Below are 25,881 nucleotides of genomic sequence, written 5' to 3' on the forward strand. Positions count from 1 at the left end.
TTGGTCTTGTTCAATCTCTTCTTTCCTGCGTTTCCTGTGGTGAGTGACAGTTGTGAGATCCCTTCTAACGGTTTTTATTCCCCCCTTTTCTTACAGTTCATGATGGTTGAACTCTCAAAAGACTTCGCATTCCCAAAATACTCTGGTTCCCATTCTAGTCTCTTCATTACTGAATCTCCCAGAATCACCCTCCTCCCTCCCTCCCCCCCCCCCACTCCCCTGTCCTTGGACACGCAGGTTTGCTGGACAGTCGAAGGGGAGGGGCTTCCTAGATTTCCACGCCCCTGTCACTTACCTGTCTTAGGTAACTGTACTTCTCCTTGGATGTCCCTAACGTCGGATCGCCCCACACAACAGAGCCCCAACGTCTCCAGATTCTTTCTGGCTGACGTGTGTGTGTGTGGTGGGGGACCCTGGGACTTGAACTCAGGGCCTGGGCATTGTCCCTGGGCTCTTAGCGCCACTGTAGGCTTGGGGGGGGGGCGGCTAGCTAATTGAAGATAAGAGTTCCACGGACTTTACGCGGGCGGGAGGTGGTGTTTACAGGGGACCGGCCCGAGCCCGCTCTTCCCATCCCGGACCCCAAGGCCGCGCACCTCCCTCATCCCAGCGCCAGCCCGGGAAAAACTTGCGACCACGGCCCGCGCATGCGCGTGTCGACTCGGAGGCCGAGGCCGGGACTCCCCCGTCGCCTCCCCTGCCCCATCCCCGCCCCCGTCTCCATCCCCGCCCCCGCCCCGGGCGCTCCCGCCGCAGCCGCCGCCGCCGCCGCCGCCGCCGGCCACGACAGTTTGGAGCCTGCTGACAGCTCCACCACCGACAGACGCAGCCTCGTCTCGTGCTTCCACGTTATCCTATCAGAGAAGGGGCGGGGCGACATCCTGCAAAGCCAATCAGCGTCCACCACGACCCAGGCGAGCCCAGGCGGCCAGCGGCTAAGAACAAAATGATTGGACGACGTCGGCGCTCGGGGCGTTGCGTAGCCCCGCCCCGCCCACCGCTGCCTTCCCACTTCTGGGCGCCAGCCACGACCGAGGCCTGATTCGAGAGAGCGGACGGCGGGCGGTCGTAGCTACAGCCCAGGCGCCGCGCGGGCTGGTGGGCCCCGCACCTTCCTCCTCCGCGTCGCCGGTGCCCTCGGACATGGTGGCCCCCGGCTCCGTGACCAGCCGGCTGGGCGCAGTGTTCCCCTTCCTGCTGGTCCTGGTGGACCTGCAGTACGAAGGTGAGAGTCCGCCCTGCCCCGCCGCCGGCGGCGGACTTCCGACCCGGGACCCCGCGCTCCCTCCCCGCCGCGCCTGGGCGCGAGGGTGGGGGGAGCCGCCCGCGGCCTGGGCCTCCGTCCGTCAGTCCGTCCGTCCGGCTGGGCGGCGGCCGGCGCTCGGTTCCGGGTTCGTCCGGGGAGGAGGCGTGGGGACTGGCGGGCCGCGAGGCCAGGACCGCGGGTTCCGAGGGAGGAGTCGGGCCGCGGGGGGTCCGGGGCGGAGGCCCCGGGATGCGGGGAACTGACCCGGGGACGGCCGTCGGGTGCTGGCCTCGTTCGGGTCCGCGGTGCCGGGAGGAAGCGAGAACGGTGGCCGGCAAGGGCGGCCCCCCCTCCTTCCTTTTCGGGGTTCCGAGTGTGGCGAGCAGGGGGCCGCGGGGGGTCGCCCCGGTGGCCTCTCCCCGCACCCCGCCGCGCGCGGGTCACCTGGCGCGCCCCGCAGGCCGGCGCTGAAAGTTTTCCAGGGCTCCCAGCGTGGGGCCTGGCATTCAGCTAATGGCTGGTTCTACTTTTCCCAAGTTGTCTGGGGCGGCGTGCGGCGTGTCCAACAGTCTGGCGTGTCGGCCGGGAGGAGGCACCTCGAACGCCCCCCGTGCCAGTTGGAACGCATGCTGCCAGCCTGCTCGCTGTGGGAAATACCGATGACAGGGCGCTGGTCCTGTCACACGCACTGATGCTGTTGTCACGACCACGGGACGGTCGGCCAAGGGTTCGAGTGAAATATTTGAGTAGTCCATCCAGAGGGGGCGAGACAGTTGGGAATTGTTTTTAACTAGTGAAAAACCCTCTTAAAACTGTTCAACACTTTTTGTTTGTTTGTTTGTTGGGTTGGCTTCCTGGTTACCCTATTTTCTTAGGAAACTCCCAGTCAGAATGTGTAATATGACTCTAGGGAGACAAAGAATTTGACACTGAGACTGCCCCAGAAAATCGACAGAAGTGGATTTTGAAGGAATTTGACGTGTAGTTTTGTCTTAACACCTTCTAATTTGCAATTCACCCTTCTGCATTAGGTCCAGTTATCATTAATGCTTTACTTTGGGCACATAAGAGAAAATTGCACATGCCCTGTTTAATGCCAACTTTTAGTTTTTTTTAAAGTTATATAGGTGCACACTTTTTGTACAATTAGCTTTTTTGGGGGACCATCATTTTAGAATTTCTATTCTTTATATGATTATGTAAAATCAACACTTCATTTTTTTACTTAGAGAGCTTTCTGTCTGGATGCGATGGTGACGATTCTTAGTGTAATACCCGAGTGTAATCTTCAGGAGCATTGCCTGCTTGGTACATACAGGTGGTTGACAGAAGAAAGGAAAAGATCCTTTGTGTAAGCCACCTCTTACTCATGTATCTATGGAGTGTCATTTCTGCTGTACACATGAGGCTCTGAGCGCTTAATTAAAGTTCATCTTGGGTGGAGACATGTTAAATTGTTGACAACCTCATGTAGGTGCAAGCATTTCTCACTGGTGGCAGCTGAGAAAAATCACCATTGCTAGCCACCAGAAGTAATCAACAAGGAGGAGATTTTTCAGACAGGACAGGTTTAATACAAACTTAAATGAACATCAGAATCAAAACATAAAGGCTTTTGACTGGGTCCAAGTGACTCATATCCATAATCCTGATTTCTCAGGAGGCTGAGATCTGAGGATTACAGGGTTTAGTTCAGGTATGAAAAGTTCATGAGACTCTTAACTCCAGTTGGAACTGTGGCTGAAGTGGTAGTATAGAGTGCCAACCTTGAATGAAAAATCTAAGGGATAGTGCCCCAGCCTTGATTTCAAGCCTGCAATACGAACACACACACACACACACACACAGCCAAACAAGAAACACACACACACACACACACACACACACACACACAGCCAAAACAAGAAACAAAACAAACATAAAGGCTTTTGACAGGAGTTTTGTATATCACGTTTCTGATTTTAATTGTGTGAATAGTAACTAAATTTTTGTATTTCTAAAACCATACTTTGAAAACCATGGGGCAATAAGTTGATGGAACAATTAGATATCAGTCTATGTATTAGACCCTTGGTTCTTGATGGCAATATAAAGATACATACCAACTCAGTCTTTAGTTAGCAAACCATTAGCTTCTGTTTTCCCAAATAAATTCTCTGTATCTTTCATTAGCCTCATAATTTTGGGAGATCTCTAGGTCAGATTGTATGCCCAATGCTAGGCCTGAGGTTTGGAGTGAAAATAAAGGAAAATGAGAAGAGTGAAGGTGAAACTGAGATTTAATGTTATGATCGGTGAGCTTAGATGGTCTAGTTTTTTTTTTTCTGATTTAAAGTTAATCGTTTTGTTTCATAGACTTCCCTGTTGTAAAGAAGGAAATCTGCTTCATGCATTGAAAGATTGATTCTTAGCATCCCCTTTCTCAAAGGCCTTTGAAGAGTCCAAAGCACTAGAGTAGAAATAGTTTTGGTGGCAGTATCTAATCTACTATTCTAATGTGTTTAATCTACTTTGCTATTCTCACATTACTGAGAAGAAAGTAATTTCAGTTCTTTGCTAATGATTTGTTCTATTTAGTGACTTGAGTAGGAACATTGAAAACCAAACCCTTTTTTCTTTTTACTGTTTTTCTTTTATCTTTTTCTTTCTTACTGTGTTATTTGGACCTATTTTTCCTTATTTCACTGACTTAAACTTATTAAACCATATATTTTGGTCATTGAGAAAAGTAGCTGAAAATTTATATGGGGGGGTGTTTCGGTTGTGGGCCTGAACTCTGGGCCTGGGCGCTGTCCCTCAGCTCTTCAGCTCAAGGCTAGCGCTCTACCACTTTGAGCCACAGTGTCACTTCCGGCTTTTTTTTTTTCTGCTTATGTGGTGCTGAGGAATCGAACCCAGGGCCTCATGCATGCAGGGCAAGCGCTCTACCACTGAGCCACCTTCTCAGCCCCTGAAAATTTATATGAATAAAAGATCATGATACATTGTATTTGAAGTTAAACTACTAAAAGCATGTTTTGTCAATAGGGTTTCCTTGTCATTAAATATGAACAGTAAAGCAAGTAATGAAAATGGATGATTTAGCAACTTATATAAATTAACCATAACAGATGGTCAGATAACTTCTAGAAGTATTTAAACTTTTTTAATAAAGGCTGGGAAGGTGGCTCAGTGGTAGAAAGCTTGTCTCGCATGCCTGAGGCCCTGGGTTCTATTCTTCAGCACCACATAAGCAGAAAAAGCCAGAAGTGGTGCTGTGGCTCAAGTGGTAGAGCACTATCCTTGAGCTGAAGAGCTAAGGGACAGCATCCAGGCTCAGAGTTTAAGCCCCATGACCAGCAAAAAACAAAAACAAAAAAACTTCTTTAGTAAGATAGGTTAGTTTGTCTGATTAGTTAACATTTGCTGAAAGAGGGCTTGGAAATGGAGTGGTTTTCATTCTGTGGGAGAGGCACATTGTTAGACGAGCTGCCTTGCAGTATTAGGGTTTATTTTCCCATGTAAACTTACTTGTGATTGAGTTTATTTTCGTGGTGTTCTTTTTAAAAAAATTTCTTTATTGAGGCTAAGTGATTACATAACCTTCACAATATTGTGGGATAGTGATACTTAGCTAAAGTCACAAACACATTTTAACCTTCACAAGATGAATTGGCCTTATCATTTTCTATAAAGCTTTTGAACTCTATAAACGTTGACAAAAGAACTGTTTCTTTCCTTTTGCTTAGCGTAAGCTGTTTCCTTTTTCTCTCTCCTTCCCCCCTCCCATTGCTACCCTTGAGTTGCTTAGTTCACTTTCATCAATGTCCAGTGCAGCTGATAGACATCTCTGCTGTATTTTTTTCACTTGTTTCCCTTTGATTCTGTGCCCTCCTCCTAGCTTCCCTCATATGTTCACATGTGTATACATGATGTTCTTTTAATTGATTAGCAATTTACCTTTGTTCACACAGAAATATGGGAACCTAGTCACCTGTTCTTTAGAACTCAAACATTGCAATCATAACTTTATTTTTCTTTCCATGGCTTTAGAAGCCTGTTTGCTCTTTCCCTTCCCTTTATTTTTTTTCTTCTTCCTTCCCTTTCCTTTCCTTTCCTTCTTTCCTTTCTTTCATTAGAAGTTCTAGAATATAAAGATTAATCAATCAACAAAGGCTTATGATGTATGATACTTTAGTGAAGTATGTACAGTATAAAATTGATGGTTTATCTTAAGAGTTTACAGTCAAGGGAAAATAAGGCAAGTATTTGTAAAGTATCCATGTCCTTTTTGCTTCCTTTCTTCATTTACATTTATTGGTCCATCACTGTAGTTCATTGTTTGTTGCTGCAGTTGCCCTTTAATTTGTCTGCTTTGATTTTATTCACTTGACAAAATGGAACCCATTAAGTATGGGTGTGGCCAACTTGTTTGTTGTACCTTAGATTAAAAAAAAACTAACTTTGTAGTTAGTCTCATTTTAAGCATATAGTCTAAATATCAAATGTACACTAAATATTGCTAATATTCCTACAATTCCCTAGTATATCTGATCTTGAAACATAGTTCTCTATTAAACTCCCAATTTAGACCTCCCTTTCTTCGCTTCCCTCACCTTATTCTTTTAAACTTGTCCTCAGATCTCAGCCTCCTGAGTAGCTAGGATTACTGGCTTGAGCAACTAGCTCCTGACTTTTTTTGTTTTGTTTTGGTTTTTTAAAGGTTGGGTTTTACTTTGTAGCTAAGGTTGACCTTGAACTTGCTGTGTAGCCCAGGTTGGCTTTGAACTCATGGTCCTCTTGCCTTAGCCTTCCTAGTGTTGGATGACAGACATGCACCAAAGGCCTTCTTGTTATATCCTTATGTGGCAAAAGGGACAAATGCTATGATTTCACATGGTAGAAGGGCAGAAGGAACCAGCTTATTTCCTCCAGCCCTTTAACGAGACTTAAGTGCGTTCACAACTTAATCTCTTGCCAAAATATCTTAATACTGCCACTAAGGGTTAGATTTCAGCACATCATTTTTGGGGATTTTCGGACACAGCAGGTTATTTATCTCTTTGTCAAAACTTCCTTCCTCTCTACTATATCACTGCCATTAGCACTCCAAATACTCTAGCATTTCCTTCTTAAACTATTCTGTGGTATAATTTGTACCTCTCACTACTGCATTGTAATTTTGGTTCATTTGATAACAGAAGTTTAAAGAGTGGGTAGTAGTTTTTAATCTCTTTCTTTTTCTGTTATTTTCATTGAATACTGCTACTACTAACAGTAAAACCCTATATATCTGATTGTTACTTACTTCAACCTCTTTTTAATCTTAATTTCCTTTTCAGCAGATTCCCAATGTATCAATTGCTTTCACTTCTAAATGCAAAACCCATTTTGGACTAGGATCTTTACTTTGGCTATTGCTGCTGTCTTGAAAGTTGCTCTCTCTGAGCCCCAAATAAACAGTCATGTTTCACAAAGCCTTGACATGCTATGTAAAATGTGGCATCTCTAGTTAATAAATAGAATCTGAATTATCTGATTTATTTACCTGTCTTGTAAAACACAGGAATTTCCCTCCCCTCCCCACCCCAAAGCTAGCCTCCAACATGATTCTCTAATCTTTGCCTCCCTGTGTCTAAGTTAAGGGCCTGAGTCACTGTTCTGGGCCTCATGTCTTGTACATATATATGTTAGTACTTTGCTAAATTTTAAAAATAACTACTACTCAACTACCTTTAAGTTTGAGAAAGTCTGAAAACCAGTGTACATTCTGTAATAAATCAGTCTTTCAATTCCTTCTTAAATCCCATACTGCTAATGGTTTCTTTTCAAACTTGGAATAAAAATCTAAAGTTCTTAGTGTGGTCTGTAGTGTCCAGTGTAGTCAGTATCTTAAGTCTTTTATCCTTCCTCCTTGTTTACTGAGCTAGAATTATTCTTTAGTTCCTTGAAGTTGAGCTTAGTCCTGCTTGGTCCTTTGTACTGTTTTTTGTGCCTCTGCATGGTTGTGGTTTTTTGTTTGTTTGTTTTTGTGGGGCTTGAACTCTGGGCCTGGGTGCTGTCCCTGAGGTCTTCAAGTCAAGGCTAGTGTTATACCACTTTGAGCCACAGCGCCACTTCTGTTTTTCTGGTGGTTAGTTGGAGATAAGAGACTCATGGACTTTCCTGCCTGGCTGGCTTTGTAGGACGACCCTCATATCTCAGTCTCTTGAGTAGCTAGGGTTACAGGTGTGAGCCTCTGGCACCTGGTGATGGTTGTGGTTTTTGCATGCTGGGTATTTCTTATCATGCAAGACTTGTTATAAGTATTTTAATTTCAAACATTATCTTCTCAATCGGCTATCTGGAATAAGTATTCCTTTCCTCAGGCATTCTGTCACTTTAGTATTATAGTACTTGAGAAATTGGTTATATCTTATTTATATCTTATTTTCTACTGTGCCCCCACTGCTATACCTGTGAATGCATGGATACCTCTGCTGGGTTTTTTTTGCCAGGGGGTGGGTGTGGGGGGAGGAGGTGGTGTCATGGGGCTTGAACTCTGGGCCTAGGTGCTATCCCTAAGCTCTTTTGCTCAAAGATAGTGCTCTAACACTTTGAGCCACAATTTTCTGGGGATTAATTGGGAGTTAAGAGTCCTGCTCTTGCTAGCTTTGAACTGTGACCCTCAGCTCCAGCCTCCTGAGTAGCTAGGATTATAGGTGTGAGCCTCCAGTGCCTGGCTCATTTTGTGTGTGTGTGTGTGTGTGTGTGTGTGTGTGTGTGTGTGTGTGTGTGTGTGTGTGTGTGTGTGTGTGTGTGTGTGTGTGTGTGTGTGAATGTGAATGAATGAATGTGTGAATGGGTCAGTACTGGGGCTTGAACTCTGAGCTGGGCACTGTCACTGAACTCCATGCTAGTGCTTTGCCACTTAAGCCTTTACCTCCTGCTTTTGGTGATTAATTGGAGATAAGCGTCTTATGAACTTTCCAACCTGGACTTGATTTGAACTGTGATCTTCAGCTTCCTAAGTAGCTAGGGTGTGAGCCACTAGCACTAGGCTTTCCACTCCTTTTTGTTTTTTTTAAGTGGCTGCTTTTTTCATCTTTATTTTAAATATATACTTAGTAACATTTGTGAAGTGAAACAGTTTCTGTAATTTATATTATATAAAGCAGGCTATCTTTTTTGTTATAGTAAGGAAGTAGAAGGAACTATAGGGTGACCTCCCTACCCAAATATAAGCAGTTTCTGAATCTGTTTGCATTGAGAATTTCCACAGAGCACCAGCATATATTCTCATAATCATATTGTACTGTATTTTATTTTTATCTATGAAGGTAGTGACTATTCAAAGGGAACTACAAAGATAAATATAAGGTCTATTGTAATTGGATTCCTACAGCGGGAGAGACTCCCCTCATTATTTTAAATGGGACGAATAGCAATGAGTTACCAGCCTACTGAAATATTGAGAACCCTCAACTACTTCCTAATGCTAGCAACCCTTGTTTTTCCTTTTTGGCGGTACTGGGGTTTGAACTTCAGACCTGTGCTTACTAGACAAGTGCTCTATCACTAGACCCATGCCTCCAGCCTTCTAACAGACTGTTAAATGATTCAGAGGTTTTCAAATTATACCTCAAACAAATAAGGGCCCTGAAGAATGCTAAATTTTGAGGTTGCCAAAGTTAATGTTTCCTCTTTCCTGTCTTGAGGAGAGAGTAGGGCTTTCTTCCACCCTTTCATGTTATTTTGGTAGGTTATAAATTAAATTGACATAAAAGGGAGCATCAAGAGAAAAAAAATTCTGTGACCATATGTTCCACTGGAGTTCTCTGTGTAAGACTAGAAAAGAGCCACATGACTGACAACTGAGTTTGGTAGCTTTGAAGAAGCAATTTTATAGAAAGTAGTGAAAAACAAAAGTCAATAATTGGAGCAGACCGTAAACCAGTTTCTAATGTTAGAAAACAATGAGTCAAAAAGAGTTCTTCCTAAGGTGTTGGGCTAGAAACATCTTTTGCAGCTTGAGTGTGTCTAGTGCTGTCTTAATGGCTTAGAGACAGAAGCACAAGGTTATCTCCATACATGAGCTGTGTGGTGATCTTTCTGACACTCAAGTCAGATCACATCCAACTTCAGCTTGCAGAATATTGTTTGGGAAGAGAGCAGTTTTTATTATTAGAGATTTTAAGACAGAAAGGTACAAGTAATTTGATGACTAGTTTGGATTGTCATTAACCAGATATTACAGAAAACTTGAAGAATTCAATCTACTCTAAGTTATAGGTAGCATAGCAAAATCTCAACAATATTGGAATTTATTAATCAATGGGTATACTATAGTTTCTCCTGAAACAATTCCCCTCTACTTATTTATTGGAGTGCAACAAGTACTTACTGTAGTAAGACTACAGATTAGGAATACAGGAAGCTAGTAAAACTACTTTGTGAGTAGGATAAGTAGCAAGATAAATTTTAGTTAGCTTTTTCCTGTATTAGGTGAAATAATGAATTCAGTTGATTTTAGTGTCTGAAATGGCAGTGAGTACTCAGTTGCTCTGGTTATCTTCCTGGATGCCTAATCTTTCACCATGTGACTGTCACGTCTAGTGATAAAAGTCATGTGTAATCTTCTTTCTCTTGTTTTTATTTCTACTGCTATAGCTCCACAGAATCATTTATCCTCTTGTTTTTCTTTTTCTTCTCTAGCTGTTTATTAGAATCACCCATATCATCTACTCCTTAATGATTAAATCATAATGGCAAAGAGAGCAAGCTAAAATATTGGACTTCTATTTCTCTAAAAGCCTTATCAGTGTGATGGCATATATGTACTTAAATGCAATTGAAGCATACATCTTATTGTTTTCAATACTTCCAGGCCATCTTCCCAAACGGAGGTTTCTCTGTTCTTCGTGGTTTCATTAAATGATGGCATTTTTCATTTAACTTTTTTATTACTGTAAATTAATTGTACAAAGGGTTTCGTTGTGATATTGACAATATGTATATAATGTACTTTGATCAAATTTACATCATCTATGTTATTCTTTCTTAATCCCTTTTTAGCATTTTTCTGGTAGTTTCCATGTATATAATGTTCTATAATCTTCACACCTTTCATCATTCTCTTCTTTCTTCCTTACCCAACATGCTGGTTTACACCACCCCAAAATGTCTTCCCTTTGCAATATAATACCAGATGGAGGGATGGTATTTATGCCTAAAGTTTATATGCTTTCTTTGAGACCTAGAAATTCACTACATTATTTTGAGTTACTTAGGCTATATACGTGTTAATAATTTTTTTCCTCTTGTCAATCTGTTTTATTATTACAGAGAGGCCCAGTTAAGAGCTATGAAGGGTAAACAAAATTATTTCTTTTCCCCTAGCCACTATTGAACACTGGAACTATGGTGACCATGACTAAGTTTTAAATTTTATTTAGCTATGTTAAGCACCTTCGCTTGCCTTCAGTTGACAAATGCATATAATGTATTTAGCATCCTGTTTTATATTTTCCATCGTAGCACTCCAGTGTGTTTTTCTCCAACATGGTACTGAATGTATCACAAAGTTGAAGGAATTTTAGAACTCACTCTAATACCTATTGTCTGAATTCTGCTGTTTAAATGTTCTATAATTATACTTCTTTTTTTTTTTGCCAGTCCCAGGACTTGAACTCGGCCTGGGCGCTGTCCCTCAGCTCTTCAGCTCAAGTCTAGCACTCTTCCACTTGAGCCATAGCACCACTTCCGGTTTATGTGGTGCTCAAGAATCGAACCCAGGGCCTTATGCATGGGAGGCAAACACTTTACCACTGAGCCACCTTCCCAGCCCTATAATTATACTTTTTATCAAGCACATCCACTGGGACATTTCTCTGTTAATTTTTTTTTTTAATTAGCTTGTATTATATGGGGGAGGTTTCATTGCTACATCTTTCATATTAAGCCTTCTTTTGAAAATAAAAGTATTTCAGGGCTGGGAAGGTGTCTCAGTGATAGAGTGCTTGCCTTGCATGCGTGAGGCCCTGGGTTCAGTTCCTCAGCACCACAGAAACAGAAAAAGCCAGAAGTGGCCCTATGGCTCAAGTGGTAGAGCGCTAGCCTTGAGCTGAAGAGTTGAGGGACAGCAGCACCCAGGCCCAGAGTTCAGGCCCCACAACTGACAAAAATAAATAAAAGTATTTGAAAACAATATCAATATACATGCCCCCACATACTTGAGCATCTACCTCACCAAGTTTTATCTGTTAAATTAACATGCAACGAAACATTAATTTTTTAAGTATATACTTGCTGAACTTTTATAACTGTGCATATATTTGTGTAACCCTTTATCAAGGTTAGACACTAGTGCCTGCTCATTAAGTACTTACCTACAATAGCAGGTTTTCTTTTTCTTTTTACCTTTTTTTTTCTTTTGACCAGTCCTGGGGCTTGAACTCAGGGCCTGGGTTCTGTCCCTGAGCCTCTCTGTGCTTAAAACTAGCGCTCTACCACTTGAACCACAGCACCACTTCCAGGTTTTTCTATTTAGTGGTACTGAGGAATTGAATCCAGGGCTTCATGCATGCTAGGCAAGCACTCTTACCACTAAGCCACATTCCTGGCCCAAGCAGGCTTTCCTAATAAAGCAGTTCTAACCTCACTGTTAGACAGTTTTCCTTTTGTTTTGTAGACTTGTAGTATTTCCATTGGGTAGATTGAATGTGGATCTGTTTGGGGGTTGCCTATACTCTAAAATGAAATGCTGTTTGTGATTTATTGTCACTTTCTCTATTTTTTTCTAGCTCCTGTGACTTTTCTCATCTTAGTAGATGACTAAGCCAGATAACTTTTTATTTTTTAGATCTAAATCTTGGTTTATCAAAAATTAACAGATTTTTAAAAATGTGTTTTTAGGTGCTGAATGTGGAGTAAATGCAGATGTTGAGAAACATCTTGAATTGGGCAAGAAGTTACTTGCAGCTGGACAACTAGCTGATGCTTTATCTCAGTTTCATGCTGCAGTAGGTTTGTATCATAAACTAACCCATTCTGTGGCTGTTTTAGTAAATACTAATCAGTAGTCGTTTTTTATGGAGAACTTTTTAAGTAAGTACTTGTTCATGTTAAACAAACATTAAAATACTTTAATAATCTAATAATAAATGTAATACTTGAATGTATAGATGAGGTAATTGAGGCTTACTACTGTTAAATATCAAGAATAACTCAATTTCTATAGAAAACTTTTCTCAATCTTTTATATAGTGTTCTGCCTTTGTAATCAGATTTTTCTGGATCTAGTGTTTGTCAAATTCCAGCTGCCCCTTATAATTTGGGTTGCTTCTTTTTACTTCTTATGCCTTGTAGCGTCAACTTTTATTACTGTTTCTGGTCTGTCATGGTGCAGGTAATATGGCTGAATAGAGACTGAAGGCCTAGAGAGTTTTTTTTGAGTCATAACATAATCTTTTATTCCAGAACGTTTTGATATTGACTTCCCTCAGAGACTTTTTTTAAAAAATCTGTTTGGTTCTCCTTGATTTGAGATAGTGAAGAGTGATGAGTTAGCTGAGTACTGGTGACTCATGCCTGTAATATTAGCTACTCAGGAGGTTGAGATCTGAGGCTCTTGGTTTGAAGCCAGCCCAGCCAGGAAAATCTGTGAGCCTGTTATCTCCAATAAACTACTCAGAAAAAGCCAGAAGTGGAGAAGTAGCTCAAATGGTAAAGTGCTAGCTCAGGGACATTGCCCATGCTCTGAGTTCAAGTCCCAAGTTAGGAATTAAAAAAAAGAAAAAGAAAAAGAGTGACTGGTTATAAACCTGATCGGCAAGGGGTTATTGTTTTTTAATAATATGTAATGATTTTCCTAGAATAATTACCATCCTATTATTACAGTAATTTGTTTTTATGAAAACAAAAAGGGAGATTTGAGTTTGCTGTTCTCTTTCTCTCTATTTTATGGTGGTATTGGGATTTGAATGTAGTGTGCCTTCTCGTACTTGTGATGGTAGCACTCTACCCCCAGCCTTTTTTGGTTTAGTTATTTTTCATATTGGGTTGACCAGGATTCTCCCACTTATCTCTGAGTATTTTGTGATGATAGATATTAGCCACTGGGTCCAGCTTTTGTTGGTTGAGATGGGTTGTTCTGGACTTGTTGCCCAGGCTGGCCTTGAACTACTTACTCTCCTAATTTCTCTCCTTCCCTCCCTCCCTCCCTCCCTCCCTCCCCCCCTCCCTCCCTCCCTCCCTCCCCCCCCTCCTCCCCTCTCTCTTTCTCTCTTTCTCTTTCTCTCTTTCTCTTTCTCTCTTTCTCTCTCTCTTTCTCTCTCTCTCTCTTTCTCTTTCTTTCTTTCTTTCTTTTTCTCTTTCTTTCTTTCTTTTTCTTTCTGCTTGAACTCTGGGCCTGGATGCTGTCCCTGAGCTCTTCAGCTCAAGACTAGCACTATATTACTTGAGCCACAGCGCCACTTCTGGTTTTCTGGTGGTTAATTGGAGATAAGAGTCTTACAGATTTTCCTGCCCAGGCTAGCTTTGAACTGTGATCCTCAGATCTCAGCCTCCTGAGTTGCTAGGATTATAAGTGGTAGCCACCTGCACACAGCTCAGAGTTCCTGTTCTTAAACAGTGTAAGAAAACATCTGGAAAGAAAGACTGAATTACATATTTACAAAAGTTCAAAGTTGAATAGAGTTAATATTCTAGACCAGAGGTTTGCAAACTTCCCTAAAGAGAAAGCAGTAAATCTTTTAGGCTTTGCAGTCATCTAGTCCTGTGGTTTCCTTATTCTTTTTTTTTTTTTTTGTCGGTCGTGGGGCTTGAACTCTGGGCCTGGGAGCTGTCCCTCAGCTCTTCAGCTCAAGGGGAGCGCTCTACCACTTGAGCTACAGTGCCACTTCCGGTTTTCTGGTGGTTTATTGGAGATAGGAGTCTCAAGGTCTCGCCTGCCCGGGCTGGCTTTGAACCGCGATCCTCAGATCTCAGCCTCCTGAGTAGCTAGGATTACAGGCGTGAGCCACCAGCGCCCGGCGGTTTCCTTATTCTTTTTCTTTTTCTCTTCTCTTTTCTTTCTTTGACATTTCTTTAAACATGTAAAAGACATTCTTAACTGAAGTATGTGGTTTGGATTTGGTTCAAGGACTATTGTTTTTGGACCCATATGCAATGATTCCATTCGACCCCATTCATTTGTAATGATATTTTGGAGTAACCTCAACTGACATGTATATAAATATGTATACATATGTATACATACATACTATATGTGTATGTTTTGGGGGTATAGGGAATGAACCTAGGGCTTTGTGTATGTGAAGCATGTACTATATGTAACACTGACTATACCCCAGACTTCATGACTTTTGATGAAAGCATTTTTTTCTTAGTGCCTTTCTTTTTTTTTTTTTAATTGTGAAAATACTGTACAGAGGGGTTACAATTACATGGGAAAGATAATGAGTACATTTCTTATCAAGCATTGTAGCCTCCTCCTTTATTTCCGCTTCCCATTTCTTCCCATCCTCCCCCCAACCCCCCAATCCTCCCCCCACCCCCGCACCAAAATTGTAAAGTTCGTTTTCGACATAACGACTTGTATGTCTCATTGCTGCAATGGGTCCACCTGTATCCCTATTTAAACGATTTGTTTTCCCCTTCCCCTCCACAAATTTTCTTTCTTTTCTTAAATGTGGTAATAGGGATTGAACCTAGGACTTTGAATATGATAGGTAAGCTAAATCACTGACTTATATCCCAAACCCTTGTTGCCTCAATAGGATTGGCAACTAAAATTCTTCAGGTGATTGATTTTGAATAAATTATTGAAAACTAATATTTATTATTTTAATTTTCAGATGGTGACCCTGATAACTATATTGCGTACTATCGGAGAGCTACTGTATTTTTAGCTATGGGTAAATCAAAAGCAGCACTTCCTGATTTAACTAAAGTGATTGAATTGAAGATGGATTTCACTGCAGTAAGTGTATCTAACTTTAGGGCAGTTTCAGGGAACGTCAAAGAGGTCATTGCTTTCTTATGGAATGGTCTGGCGTATGAGGCATAGGTGAAGAGTAGCAAAGCTACTTTGATGAGTTGAGTGGTAAAGAAGAGAAATTTGAAGTCCTTATAATTTCTGGTCACAGAATTTACCAAAATTTACCTGTACTCCCACTTGGAAGGCTGTCAGGAGAATCTCTGTAACCCAGGCATTCAAGGCTTCAACTGAGACTGTAGCAGGAAGAATAAAGAGTAAATGGCTTGATTAGGAAGTAGTTTGGTGAGGATATCATACTGAATTAGAAAGGTTCTTCTGGAACCAATGTACAAGTTTCAGAGAAAGTTCTACTCTAATGCTTCTATATTTTGAAGATTGGCAGTTCACTTTGAGGGTTGTGACAGGTGTGCAAGAGAATTCATTTTGTGAGTGTATTTGTTATTTTTATTATCACTCTGACTGAATACTTGAACTGCAGGGGGAATGAAGTGTTTTATCATGGTTTCAGAGATTTCAGTCCATAGAGCTTGTCTCTGATTCTGGGTCCAGGTGAAGTGGAACATTGTGTGGAGCATGTGGAGAAGGAGGAGGCTGATCGCTTCAAGCAGACAGGAACTAGAAGGAAAAGTACCGGAAGGGTCTCCAGTGACATACTTCCCGAGTCCTGCTTCTTCTAGGCACTCCCTAAAGTTCCCACCACTTTCAGAAATAGTGCCATTGGCTGGAACCAGGCCTTTAACACATGGCACCTGTTGGGCCCATTTCAAATTCAAACCTTAGCAGTGTTCCAGAGGTGAGGTTTTCACAGGCAGGTAATGAGTTAGATGGCTTCAAAAGAAATTTGATTGACTACCTTGTTTATGTTCTGCCATACTAAAAAATGAATTGAGATATTTGATTAGATGTGGAGTGTTTGATTTGAAAGGTATTATTTTTTCTTTTTTTTGGGGGGGGGGGGGGGTCCAGTCGTGGGGCCTGAACTCTGGGCCTGGGTGCTGTCCCTCAGCTCTTCAGCTCAAGGCTAGCGCTCTACCACTTGAGCCACAGCGCCACTTCTGGCTTTTTTTTTTTTTCTGCTATGTGGTGTTGAGAAATCGAACCCAGGGTCTCATGCATGCAAGACAAGCACTCTACCACTGAGCCACTTTCCCAGCCCTGAAATGTATTATTTTTATATGGAATTCCCACTATCAAGTTCTTATTCAATCTATTACTTTATATAGTAAAGCACAACCTTTCACAAAAATGAAGTAGTCAATTTTCATAGACTATGATTAGCTATAAGCTTTTTGGAATGGCTGCAAGTTTGCTTTCATATATTCATTTAACAGCAGATTAGGGAATTTTTATGTGCTGTAAAAATAATAGATAAGTTTAAGTTTTGAATATCAGTGTGGTTTCTATTTTCTGGAAGATGTTTGCTAGAGTGATGGCGTTCTCAGAAGAGACAGTATTATGAAGATTGGAAAAGGGATATCAGAGAGATGGGTATAGAGGTTTTATTCTGATTAGAGTAAATGTTTAACATTGAGGATTAAAAAAATTAACCTATTCTGGAGGTTTGATAAGTAAAGTTTCAAGTAATAAGTTAATTTTAGTGGAAAAAGTTACCATGATGTAAAAAATGTTTTAAAAATTAAGATATAATTGACACACCATCAGATCCAAAATTTTCAAGTACTTATTGGCTATTTGTATATGTACTATGTTGTATGATCATTGCCACTGTCTTGTTCCAGGACATTTTTATCCCTCTCAAAACAAACCTTGGAGCTGAGCACAGTGACTCAAGCCTGTAATCCTAGCTACTTGGGAGGTGGAGATCTGGGGATTGTGGTGTAAGTCTAGCCCAGGCATAATGATTTTCAGACTCATTTTGATCAGTGACTGGGTGCAGTGGCATTCACCTATTGTCCCAACAACAAAGGGAAGTGTAAATAAAATCACAGTTCAAGCTGGCTTGGCATAGAGCTAGACCCTATCTTGAATGTAATCACCAGGAAAGGAGACAGGTAGAATAGCTCAAGTAGTTGAATACATAGGTAGTAAGTGTGAGGCCCCCGTGTTCAAACCACTCCAAAGAAACAGACCCAAAGTCTGTATTAGCAGTCACTTCCCATTTTTACCCTAGTCTCTAGCAACCATTTATAAAATGACTGTGCCTATTAGGTATTTAATATTCTTTTGTGGTTAAACTTTTTTCAATGTATACATTTTTCAATATATTTCTATGGAAGCATACTTCAACAAAAAATATATACATTCATTGATTCCAGAAGTTATTTATACCATACCAAGTCAAACTGAGCCATGGAAAAATGAATTTGTGTTTGCAGAAAATTTAGAAATGCAATCTCAGCTCAACCTTCCCCCTCCTTTTTTTTCTAGGCAAGATTACAGAGAGGTCATTTATTACTCAAACAAGGAAAACTTGATGAAGCAGAAGATGATTTTAAAAAAGTGGTAAGTTAAGCTTAATTTTTATGTGGTTCTATGAAAATGGTATATTTTGAGGGAACATATTGGATCTATTTTTGCCTTGGTATCAAAACATGTAATTGTATTTTCTAGTCAAATGGAAAATTTAAGGATATAAGAATCACACTTTCTGGGGCTAGGAAGTTGGCTCAGTGGTAGAGTGCTTGCCTTGCATGCATGAGGCCCTGGGTTCGATTCCTCAGCACCACATAAGCAGAAAAAAGCCAGAAGTAGTGCTGTGGCTCAAGTGGCAGGGCACTAGCCTTGAACTGAAGAGCTGAGGGACAGCGCCCAGGCCCAGAGTTTAGCCCCCACAACTGGCAAAAAAAAAAAAAAAATCACACTCTCTGAATTAATATTTGGTGACTGATGTCAAAGAATCACATGAATGGTTGGCAGATGAAGTGTACCTGGTCACTGTGTGATCCTGACTTCAGTTCAGTTATTCTGCTCTGTCCTGCATGATAATAGAGATGTCAGCTGAGCTATTCTTCATGTCCTCTAGTGGCATGAGAGACTTCATTTGATTTGAGTTGAGTTTTATAGTCTCCTCTATTAAGGCTACCTTACAGAGTGTAAAGTGCTTTGGATTTGTTGGAAGAATGTTATAGATTATGTAAAAAGGTTCTTTGAAGAATCTGCATGCTGGTTTTTCATATTGGCTGTACTAATGTATGTTCCCACTAATCAGTGGAAAAAGCATCTTCATTTTGATTGTAGTTAATGTAAATTCAAATACAATATATCTTTAGTACAATACTCAGTCAACTTCCATGATAGTTAGTGATTAGATATGTGTCAGCTGGAAGCATCCAAAATAACTTAAGTTATGTCCCCCAGCTTTGAGGGACATTCCCAATCTAGACTATAGCAGACACCCAGGTTGTCTCTATACCTTCGCTCTATTATGAATAGTAGTGCTGTAATAACTATGATAGTGCGGATAGTTTTATGAGGAGATTATTTCATTTCCATAGTATGTATACCTAGGAAAGGGATTACTACGTCATATGGTAGTTCTATATTTAAATTAAAAAAAAACTGCATACTCTTCAGAAATATGATAGCAATTTACATACCTACCACCAGTGTTCTTTTTTCTCTACCATGGGCAGCATTTGTTCTCCTGTTTGTTTCTCTCCCTCCCTCTTCCCTTCCCTTCCCTTCTCCCCTCCCCTCTTACAGTCACCTTCAAGGACATCTCCAGAGTCCTAACATCTCCTGTGAGCCCTTACCTCTTAAATGTTTCCAGTGCATTTCAGTAACACCAAACTGAGGATTAAGCTAAATGGCCTTGAACAAATGGGCCTTTTGGAGACATTCTAGGTTCCAATGATAGCAGTAGTTTTCCTAACAAGTGTAGGATAGCATCTCATTGTGTTCATTTGCATTTTCCCGATGATTGAGTTTGAGCACTGTTACCTGAACTTGTTTGCCATTTTTATATAAATGTCCTTTCAAGTCCTTTGTGCCCCCCTCCTTTTTTTTTTTTTTGCCAGTCCAGGGGCTTAAATGCTGGGCCTAGGCACTGTCTCTGAGCTTTTTTTGCTCAAGGCTAGCATTCTACCACTTGAGCCACAGCACCACTCCTGGCTTTTTCTGAGTAATTTATTGGACATTAGAGTCTCAAGTCTTTCCTGCGTGGGATGGTTTTGAACCATGATCCTCAGATCTTAGCCTCCTGAGTAGCTAAGATTACAGGCATAAGCTACTGGCATCTGGCTGCTTGGCCATTTTTAAGTCCAGTATAAGTTGGCTGTTATATAGTGCCAAGGGAGATAAACTGAGCATCTTCTGAAAGTATATATTATATCTTTTACACTCTGTCCTTACTGCAAATTTATGTATTATGGTTATATTGGAAAACGGAATAGGGGTAGAGTTCAATACTAAGAGAATGCACCTCTCAAACAACAAAAAAACCCTCCGTAGCAGGTAGTCAGAAATTCCACTAAAACTTTGGGAGTACTTCCTCTATGTTTTATGTAGAATACTCTTTTAATCTCTCCAGGACTACTCTGCAGGGTGTAAGTACTATTATCTTTACTTTGTTGTCCAAGAGAATGCATATGACTTATACCTAAGTGATTAATTCAGAATTTGGATGTTAATTTTTAAAAACACACTATAATCTGTGTAAATATTTGTAAGTTGGCCACTGAAAAAGGGTGAAACTTTCACCTTCTGTTACTGCCTTAGTCATCTTAGTTATCAGATTAGCTGCTAACAGCCACACCTTTCTATTATCTCACAGCTTATGGGGTAAGGAAGCTGGCCAAGGGGTCACTGGGTCCTCTGTACCTGGTTAGTTGTTCAGTATTTGGTTAGAGGTTTGTGCATAGCAAGAGATAAACTGCTGCTTCTGTTATATGTATATAGCTCAAATCCAATCCAACTGAAAATGAAGAAAAGGAAGCTCAGTCTCAGCTTATGAAATCTGATGAAATGCAACGTTTGCGCTCACAAGCACTTGATGCTTTCGAGAATGCAGATTATACTGCTGCTATAACCTTCCTTGATAAGATTTTAGAGGTAAGTGTCTTACACACTACAGCTGGCAAGACTGATGCTACTTTGCATTCTGAGGCACACTTATATACTTTGACATGCTTGTATACTACAAAGAACCTACACAGGATAAAATTGAGTTGATCTTTGAGCTTAAAGATTATTTTTGTACAGAAGAACAAGATTTGCAACAAATTTTTTTTCAGTAAGTGTTTTGAATATAATGTGGAATTCATGTTTTTATTGCTTGCTTTGCTATTTTGGTTGAAGTTTGTATTTAAGTGAAGTAAATTCATGGCTTGATAACAAAGTAAAAGATGAAAGAATTGACTGAAGAAATAGGCAAAATAATGTTTGGAAGGAAAGTGGAGTGTTTATAGTGACAAGTTCCTAGGAGAGAAGACACAAAGGAGTGTTGGTGGGAAACAAGTTTAGGATTTAATGATAAATAATTTCAGCAGGAAGGGAAACAGTCAGAATTCATACTTGTTATCTTCATAGCACTTTGTACTGTTTCACTTAATCCTAGCAGCAACTTGTGTTTAGCTTGGGCATTTATTTGAAATTTTTATGATGTGGCCTGTGGTAGAATTGATATTGTACTAAATTACTTTGTTAATTCTTTTTGTTGGTGGTGGTGCTTGGGTTTTGAACTCAGGATCTTGTGCTTATTGGCAGGTGCTCTACCAATTGAGCCACATCCCCAGCCCTTTGTTAATACTTTATTAAAGAAGTACAGAATAATTTTTACCTTCCACTAGTTAAAAGAGTTCATTTTGACCTAGCATATTATTCATGATATTTATTCATATAGGTGAAAAACTGGCATAACTTCAGAGCACTCGGAAAAAATATGTAAAGATACGTCAATGGGTATTACTAGCAAACTTTGGGTTTTTATTTTATTTGGGTCTTTATTTTATAGAGCATGAGAATGTTTAGTGAATCTTACAGACATCTGACAATATAGAAACAAGTAATACTCATCTTCCATGTTTCTCCTTTTTTTATTTTGGTCCTGGTCTGGGAGTCAGGATTGGGTGCTGTGCCTGACCCTTTTTTTGCTCAGGACTACTGTGTCACTTGAGCCACAGCTCTTACTTCTGGCATGTATTTATTCATTCATTCATTCATTCATTCTTGGGTTCTTAATTAGAGATAAGAGTCTCCTGTACTTTTCTGCCATGGCTTTGAACCTCAACCTCAGATCTTAACCTCCTGCACATCAAGGATTACTAGCATGAGCCACCAGTGACACCTCCCACTCCTACCCCTCTTTCCCCCAAGTCTGGGGCTTGAACTCTGGGCGTGGGCACTGTCCCTCAGCTCTTCAGCTCAAGGCTCCCATTCTACCACTTGATCCACAGCACCACTTCTGATTTTCTGGTGGTTAATTGGAGATAGAAGTCTCATAGACTTCTTACCCAGGCCGGATTTGAACTGTGATCCTCAGATCTCAGTCTCCTGAGTAGTTAGAATTACAGGTGTGAGCCACTGGTACCAGGTTTCCATTTGTTTTTTGATAAGAGGGTTTAACTTCAAAGATGTAACATTTTACAAAAGAGAATTTTATTTATCAGTAGAATAAAAGTATTTTGCTAATTTACAACCTGTCTTTTTTCTGAATAGAAATTAGAATGGTTGGTTGAATCTAAAACTCTGATCATAGAATATTCTTTTAAAACATGCATTAGTGGGAACAGCCCTCTAATAACAAAACTATGTTTGCTTATATTTGGAATTTTAGAATTATATAATCATAGAGGAAGGAAAAAGGCTGTTTTAGATCTTCCTTAAGTTACCCTTGGAGAAATTATTACGTTGTTTTTGTCACACTTAAAATAGAAGTCATGACATTAATTGAGGATGTTTTATGTTAATAAATATGCAGATAAAATATGTGGCTGCAAGAATGAATATGCATACTTCATTGTTTCTTAAAGGTTAGTTCTTTTGTTTCTCAAGGTTTGTGTTTGGGATGCAGAATTACGTGAACTTCGAGCTGAATGTTTTATACAAGAAGGGGAACCTAGAAAGGCTATAAGTGACTTAAAAGCTGCATCCAAACTGAAGAATGATAATACTGAGGCATTTTATAAGATCAGCACACTGTACTACCAACTAGGAGACCACGAACTTTCCCTCAGGTCAGTTCTGCTGATCTGGTCATTATTTGGTATCTGATCATAGTCTTTTTCTTTATGTCTTTTTGTTTTTGCCAGTGCTAGGGTTTGAACTCAGGAACTGGGCACTCTCCTGAGCCTCTTTGTATTCAAGGCTAGCACCTACCACTTGAGCCACAGTGCCACTTCTGGCTTTTTCTAAGTAGTTTTTTGGATATAAGAGTGTCACAGACTTTTCTACCTTGGCTGGCTTCAAACTATGATCCTTAGATCTCAGCCTCCTAAGTAGCTAGGATTACAGGCGTGAGCCACCAGCACCCAGCTGATCATTACCTTATAACAGTAAGATAATCTCATAAGTTTTCATTACATTAATAACATTTTATGATTAAGGGGGGGGGAGATAGGAAGGGATGGGAAGGGGAAACTAAGGAGGAGGCAACAATGCTTGATAAGAAATGTACTCATTACCTTGCCCATGTAATTGTAACCCCTCTGTACAGTATTTTCACACTAAAAAATAAAAAAAATAACATTTTATGATTAAAGTTGTTTTCATATGTTATTTCAACTTATATATTTTGTTACCTATAAGTTATTCTAGTTTCATGTAGTTTATTTTCATAAAATAAGCTTATTTAAATAAATGTGAAGACTATTTTATAGAAACAAAGGGGAGGTATTTAGAGCTCTGGATGTCATTTTAATTTGAATTAGTGAATATAATGAATTGTGAAATTAGTATGTCTTAATACTGTTATCATAATTTCTTTAACATGGGAACTAATTGTTTATTTTGACTGGAGTATTTTCTTTATTTATATGAACAGTGAAGTTCGGGAATGTCTTAAACTTGATCAGGATCACAAAAGGTGTTTTGCACATTATAAGCAAGTAAAGAAACTTAATAAACTGATTGGGTCAGCTGAAGAGCTCATTAGAGATGGCAGGTAAGAATATTCTTTTCCCAACCATATGGCCTTTCCTTGTATGTCTGGTTTTGGCACAAATGAACTACTGCTTATTTATCATCTGGTCTTTGAGAGTGGGAAAGTCTAGATGGCACTAGGCCTTAGCAAAAATACTAGGATTATACTTTGCTTCAATATGGCAGATTATAACTAACAGTAACTGTGAATCCTTACCTGAAGATTGATATTATGTTTTTTTTTTGTCTCGTGTTTCAAGCACTCAACTATGAGGTTACAGACATGCATTTGACTATAGTTTTTAATCTTAAAAATTTTGTAACTTAATGTGGGAAAGACATAACCTCCCCCCTCCAGTATACACACAAACACACACACACACACACACACATGCACGCACACGCGCACACACACACACACACACACACACGCACACACACACACACACACACTTATTGTTATGAGAGTACCAAAGCAGGGCATTTTAATACAGTCCAGAATGGCCAGGAGTAGACAGAGAAGCACGCCCGGCAATGGTGGCTCATACTTGTAATCTTAGCTACTCAGGAGGCAGAGATCTGAAGAGCTAGCCGGGGCAGGAAAGTCTGTGAGACTCTAATTGCCATTAAACCACTGGAAATGGTGCTGTAGCTCAAGTGGTAGAGTGCTAGCCTTAAGCTGAAGAGCTGAGGGACAGCACCCGTGACTTACCAAAAAAAAAAAAAAAAAAAAAGAAAAGAGAGAAGCACACTTAAGCTGAGCATGGGCTGTACTACTAACAACAGTAAAGAACTTCCGTTAGAGTGGGTGACTTTTCTAGTTTTTCTAGAGATTTTATCTGGATATTGGATTCTGGATTAACAGATCTTTCCCTCAGTACCTGATACATTTTGGGCCACTAATTTTTGTCTTCCATAGTTGCTGATAAAAAAGTCCCTTGGTGGGGCTGGGAAGGTGACTCAGTGGTAGAGTGCTTGCCTTGCATGCATGAGGCCCTGGGTTCGATTCCTCAGCACCACATGAGCAGGAAAAAAAAGCCGGAAGTGGCGCTGTGGTTCAAGTGGTAGAGTGCTAGCCTTGGGCTGAAGAGCTGAGGGACAGCGCCCAGACCCAGAGTTTAGGCCCACGACCGGACTCCCCCCCTAAAAAAAAAGTCCCTTGTCATTTTGATGGGTTTTCCCCATAAAGATAAAGTCATTTTCTTATTTCCTGGATTTTTTTTCCTTTTCTCTTTATTCAGAAATTTAATTGCAATGTTTCTTGGTATGGATTTCTTTCTATTTATCTTCTTTGTAGTCTCTTCTTGAATAGGTTTGTGTACAACATAATGTTTAGTCAAGAAAGTATAGATTATAATAGAGCTGAAAAGTTTCTACCACCTAATTCTGACATTGGTCCATTTTAAATGGAAGAGAGGGCAAATATCTATCTCCTTAATACTGTTAGATGAAGTAGAATTTTTTTTTTGTCTCGTTGATATTTAAGGGAAAAAAATATTACCAACCTAAAACCTATCTGTGTGTGTGTGTGTGTGTGTGTGTGTGTGTGTGTGTGTGTGTGTGTGTGTGTGTGTGTGTGTGTGTGTGTGTGTGTGTGTGTGTGTGTGTGTGTGTGTGTGTGTGTGTGTGTGTGTTAGAACAGGTTGAGCTTCTTGTTCTTGTTTGGCTTTCTTGCTTGGCTGGCTTTCTTCCACATAACCCATGCTTCCAGCCTTGATTTTTCCTGGCTATTTTAGAGTTTGTGACATTTCTGCTCAGGCTGGCTTTGAATCATGATCCTTCAGATCACAGACTCAGGAAGCTAGAATTACAGATGTAAGCCTGGCACCCAGGTCTGGCTTCCCCTTAGCCATCTCTGATGCCACTGTAAGGGTTGTAGGAATCTTGCTCAGCCCTACCACAAACAAAGTGTATTGACGGTGAAGGAATGACTGAATAGTAGTAGACTAGACCACAACTTTTATTGTCTAATAGTTTTCTGGTTTTTACACCATCATCCCCAGGTCCTCTGGACATGGAGGGCAGACTTATGCTGGGTTTTTGTTTTGTATTTGCATCACTGGCATCTTTAGCTCCTGGTTTGAGACATATGAAGCAAAAATGAAACCCAGGGAACTTAAATCCTGTTTACCCTCATGTGTTGAGGGCCCTGGCTAGTATGCTTTCGCTCTCTTTTGTAGGGTCTTGCTTTAAAACCTAGATTTGTTAATTGTCTAGGGATTTTAGTTACACTTAGCTGGAAGAACTGGGAAAGCTTCATATACTTCCCTTTCCCAGAAGCTAGCCTTTCTTTTCAATATTCATGTTTTTTGGTTTCTTTTTTTTTTTTTTGTTGGTTGTGGGGCTTGAACTCTGGGCCTGAGTGCTGTCCCTCAGCTCTTCAGCTCAAGGCAAGCGGTCTACCACTTGAGCTACAGTGCCACTTCTGGTTTTCTGAGTGGTTTATTGGAGATAAGAGTTTCATGGATTTTCCTTTCCTGCCTGGGCTGGCTTTGAACCGTGATCCTCAATCTCAGCCTCCTGAGTAGCTAAGATTACAGGCGTGAGCCACCAGTGCTGGCTTACGTTTTTTTTTTGTTTTGTGCTGGTCCTGGAGCTTGAACTCAGGGCCTGGACACTGTCCCTGAGTTTCTTTTGCTCA

General features: G+C 40.6%; 1 protein-coding gene across 1 annotated transcript in view; it reads left to right on the top strand.

Moving 5' to 3' along the window:
• Positions 1–1,022: 1,022 nt before the first annotated feature.
• Dnajc3 (DnaJ heat shock protein family (Hsp40) member C3) overlaps positions 1,023–25,881 on the top strand; it is a 37,997-nt gene continuing 13,138 nt past the window's right edge. Inside the window, exons 1-7 of the mRNA XM_042682697.1 lie at positions 1,023–1,225; positions 12,119–12,229; positions 15,061–15,185; positions 17,592–17,666; positions 20,061–20,213; positions 22,155–22,336; positions 23,143–23,262. Of these exons, the coding sequence (XP_042538631.1) occupies positions 1,144–1,225; positions 12,119–12,229; positions 15,061–15,185; positions 17,592–17,666; positions 20,061–20,213; positions 22,155–22,336; positions 23,143–23,262 (848 nt within the window). The 5' untranslated portion in view covers positions 1,023–1,143. The remainder of the gene's footprint in view (positions 1,226–12,118; positions 12,230–15,060; positions 15,186–17,591; positions 17,667–20,060; positions 20,214–22,154; positions 22,337–23,142; positions 23,263–25,881) is intronic.

This window comes from Dipodomys spectabilis, unplaced genomic scaffold (genome assembly GCF_019054845.1).
Source record: "Dipodomys spectabilis isolate Male_0828 unplaced genomic scaffold, ASM1905484v1 ptg000075l, whole genome shotgun sequence".
Lineage (NCBI taxonomy): Eukaryota > Metazoa > Chordata > Mammalia > Rodentia > Heteromyidae > Dipodomys > Dipodomys spectabilis.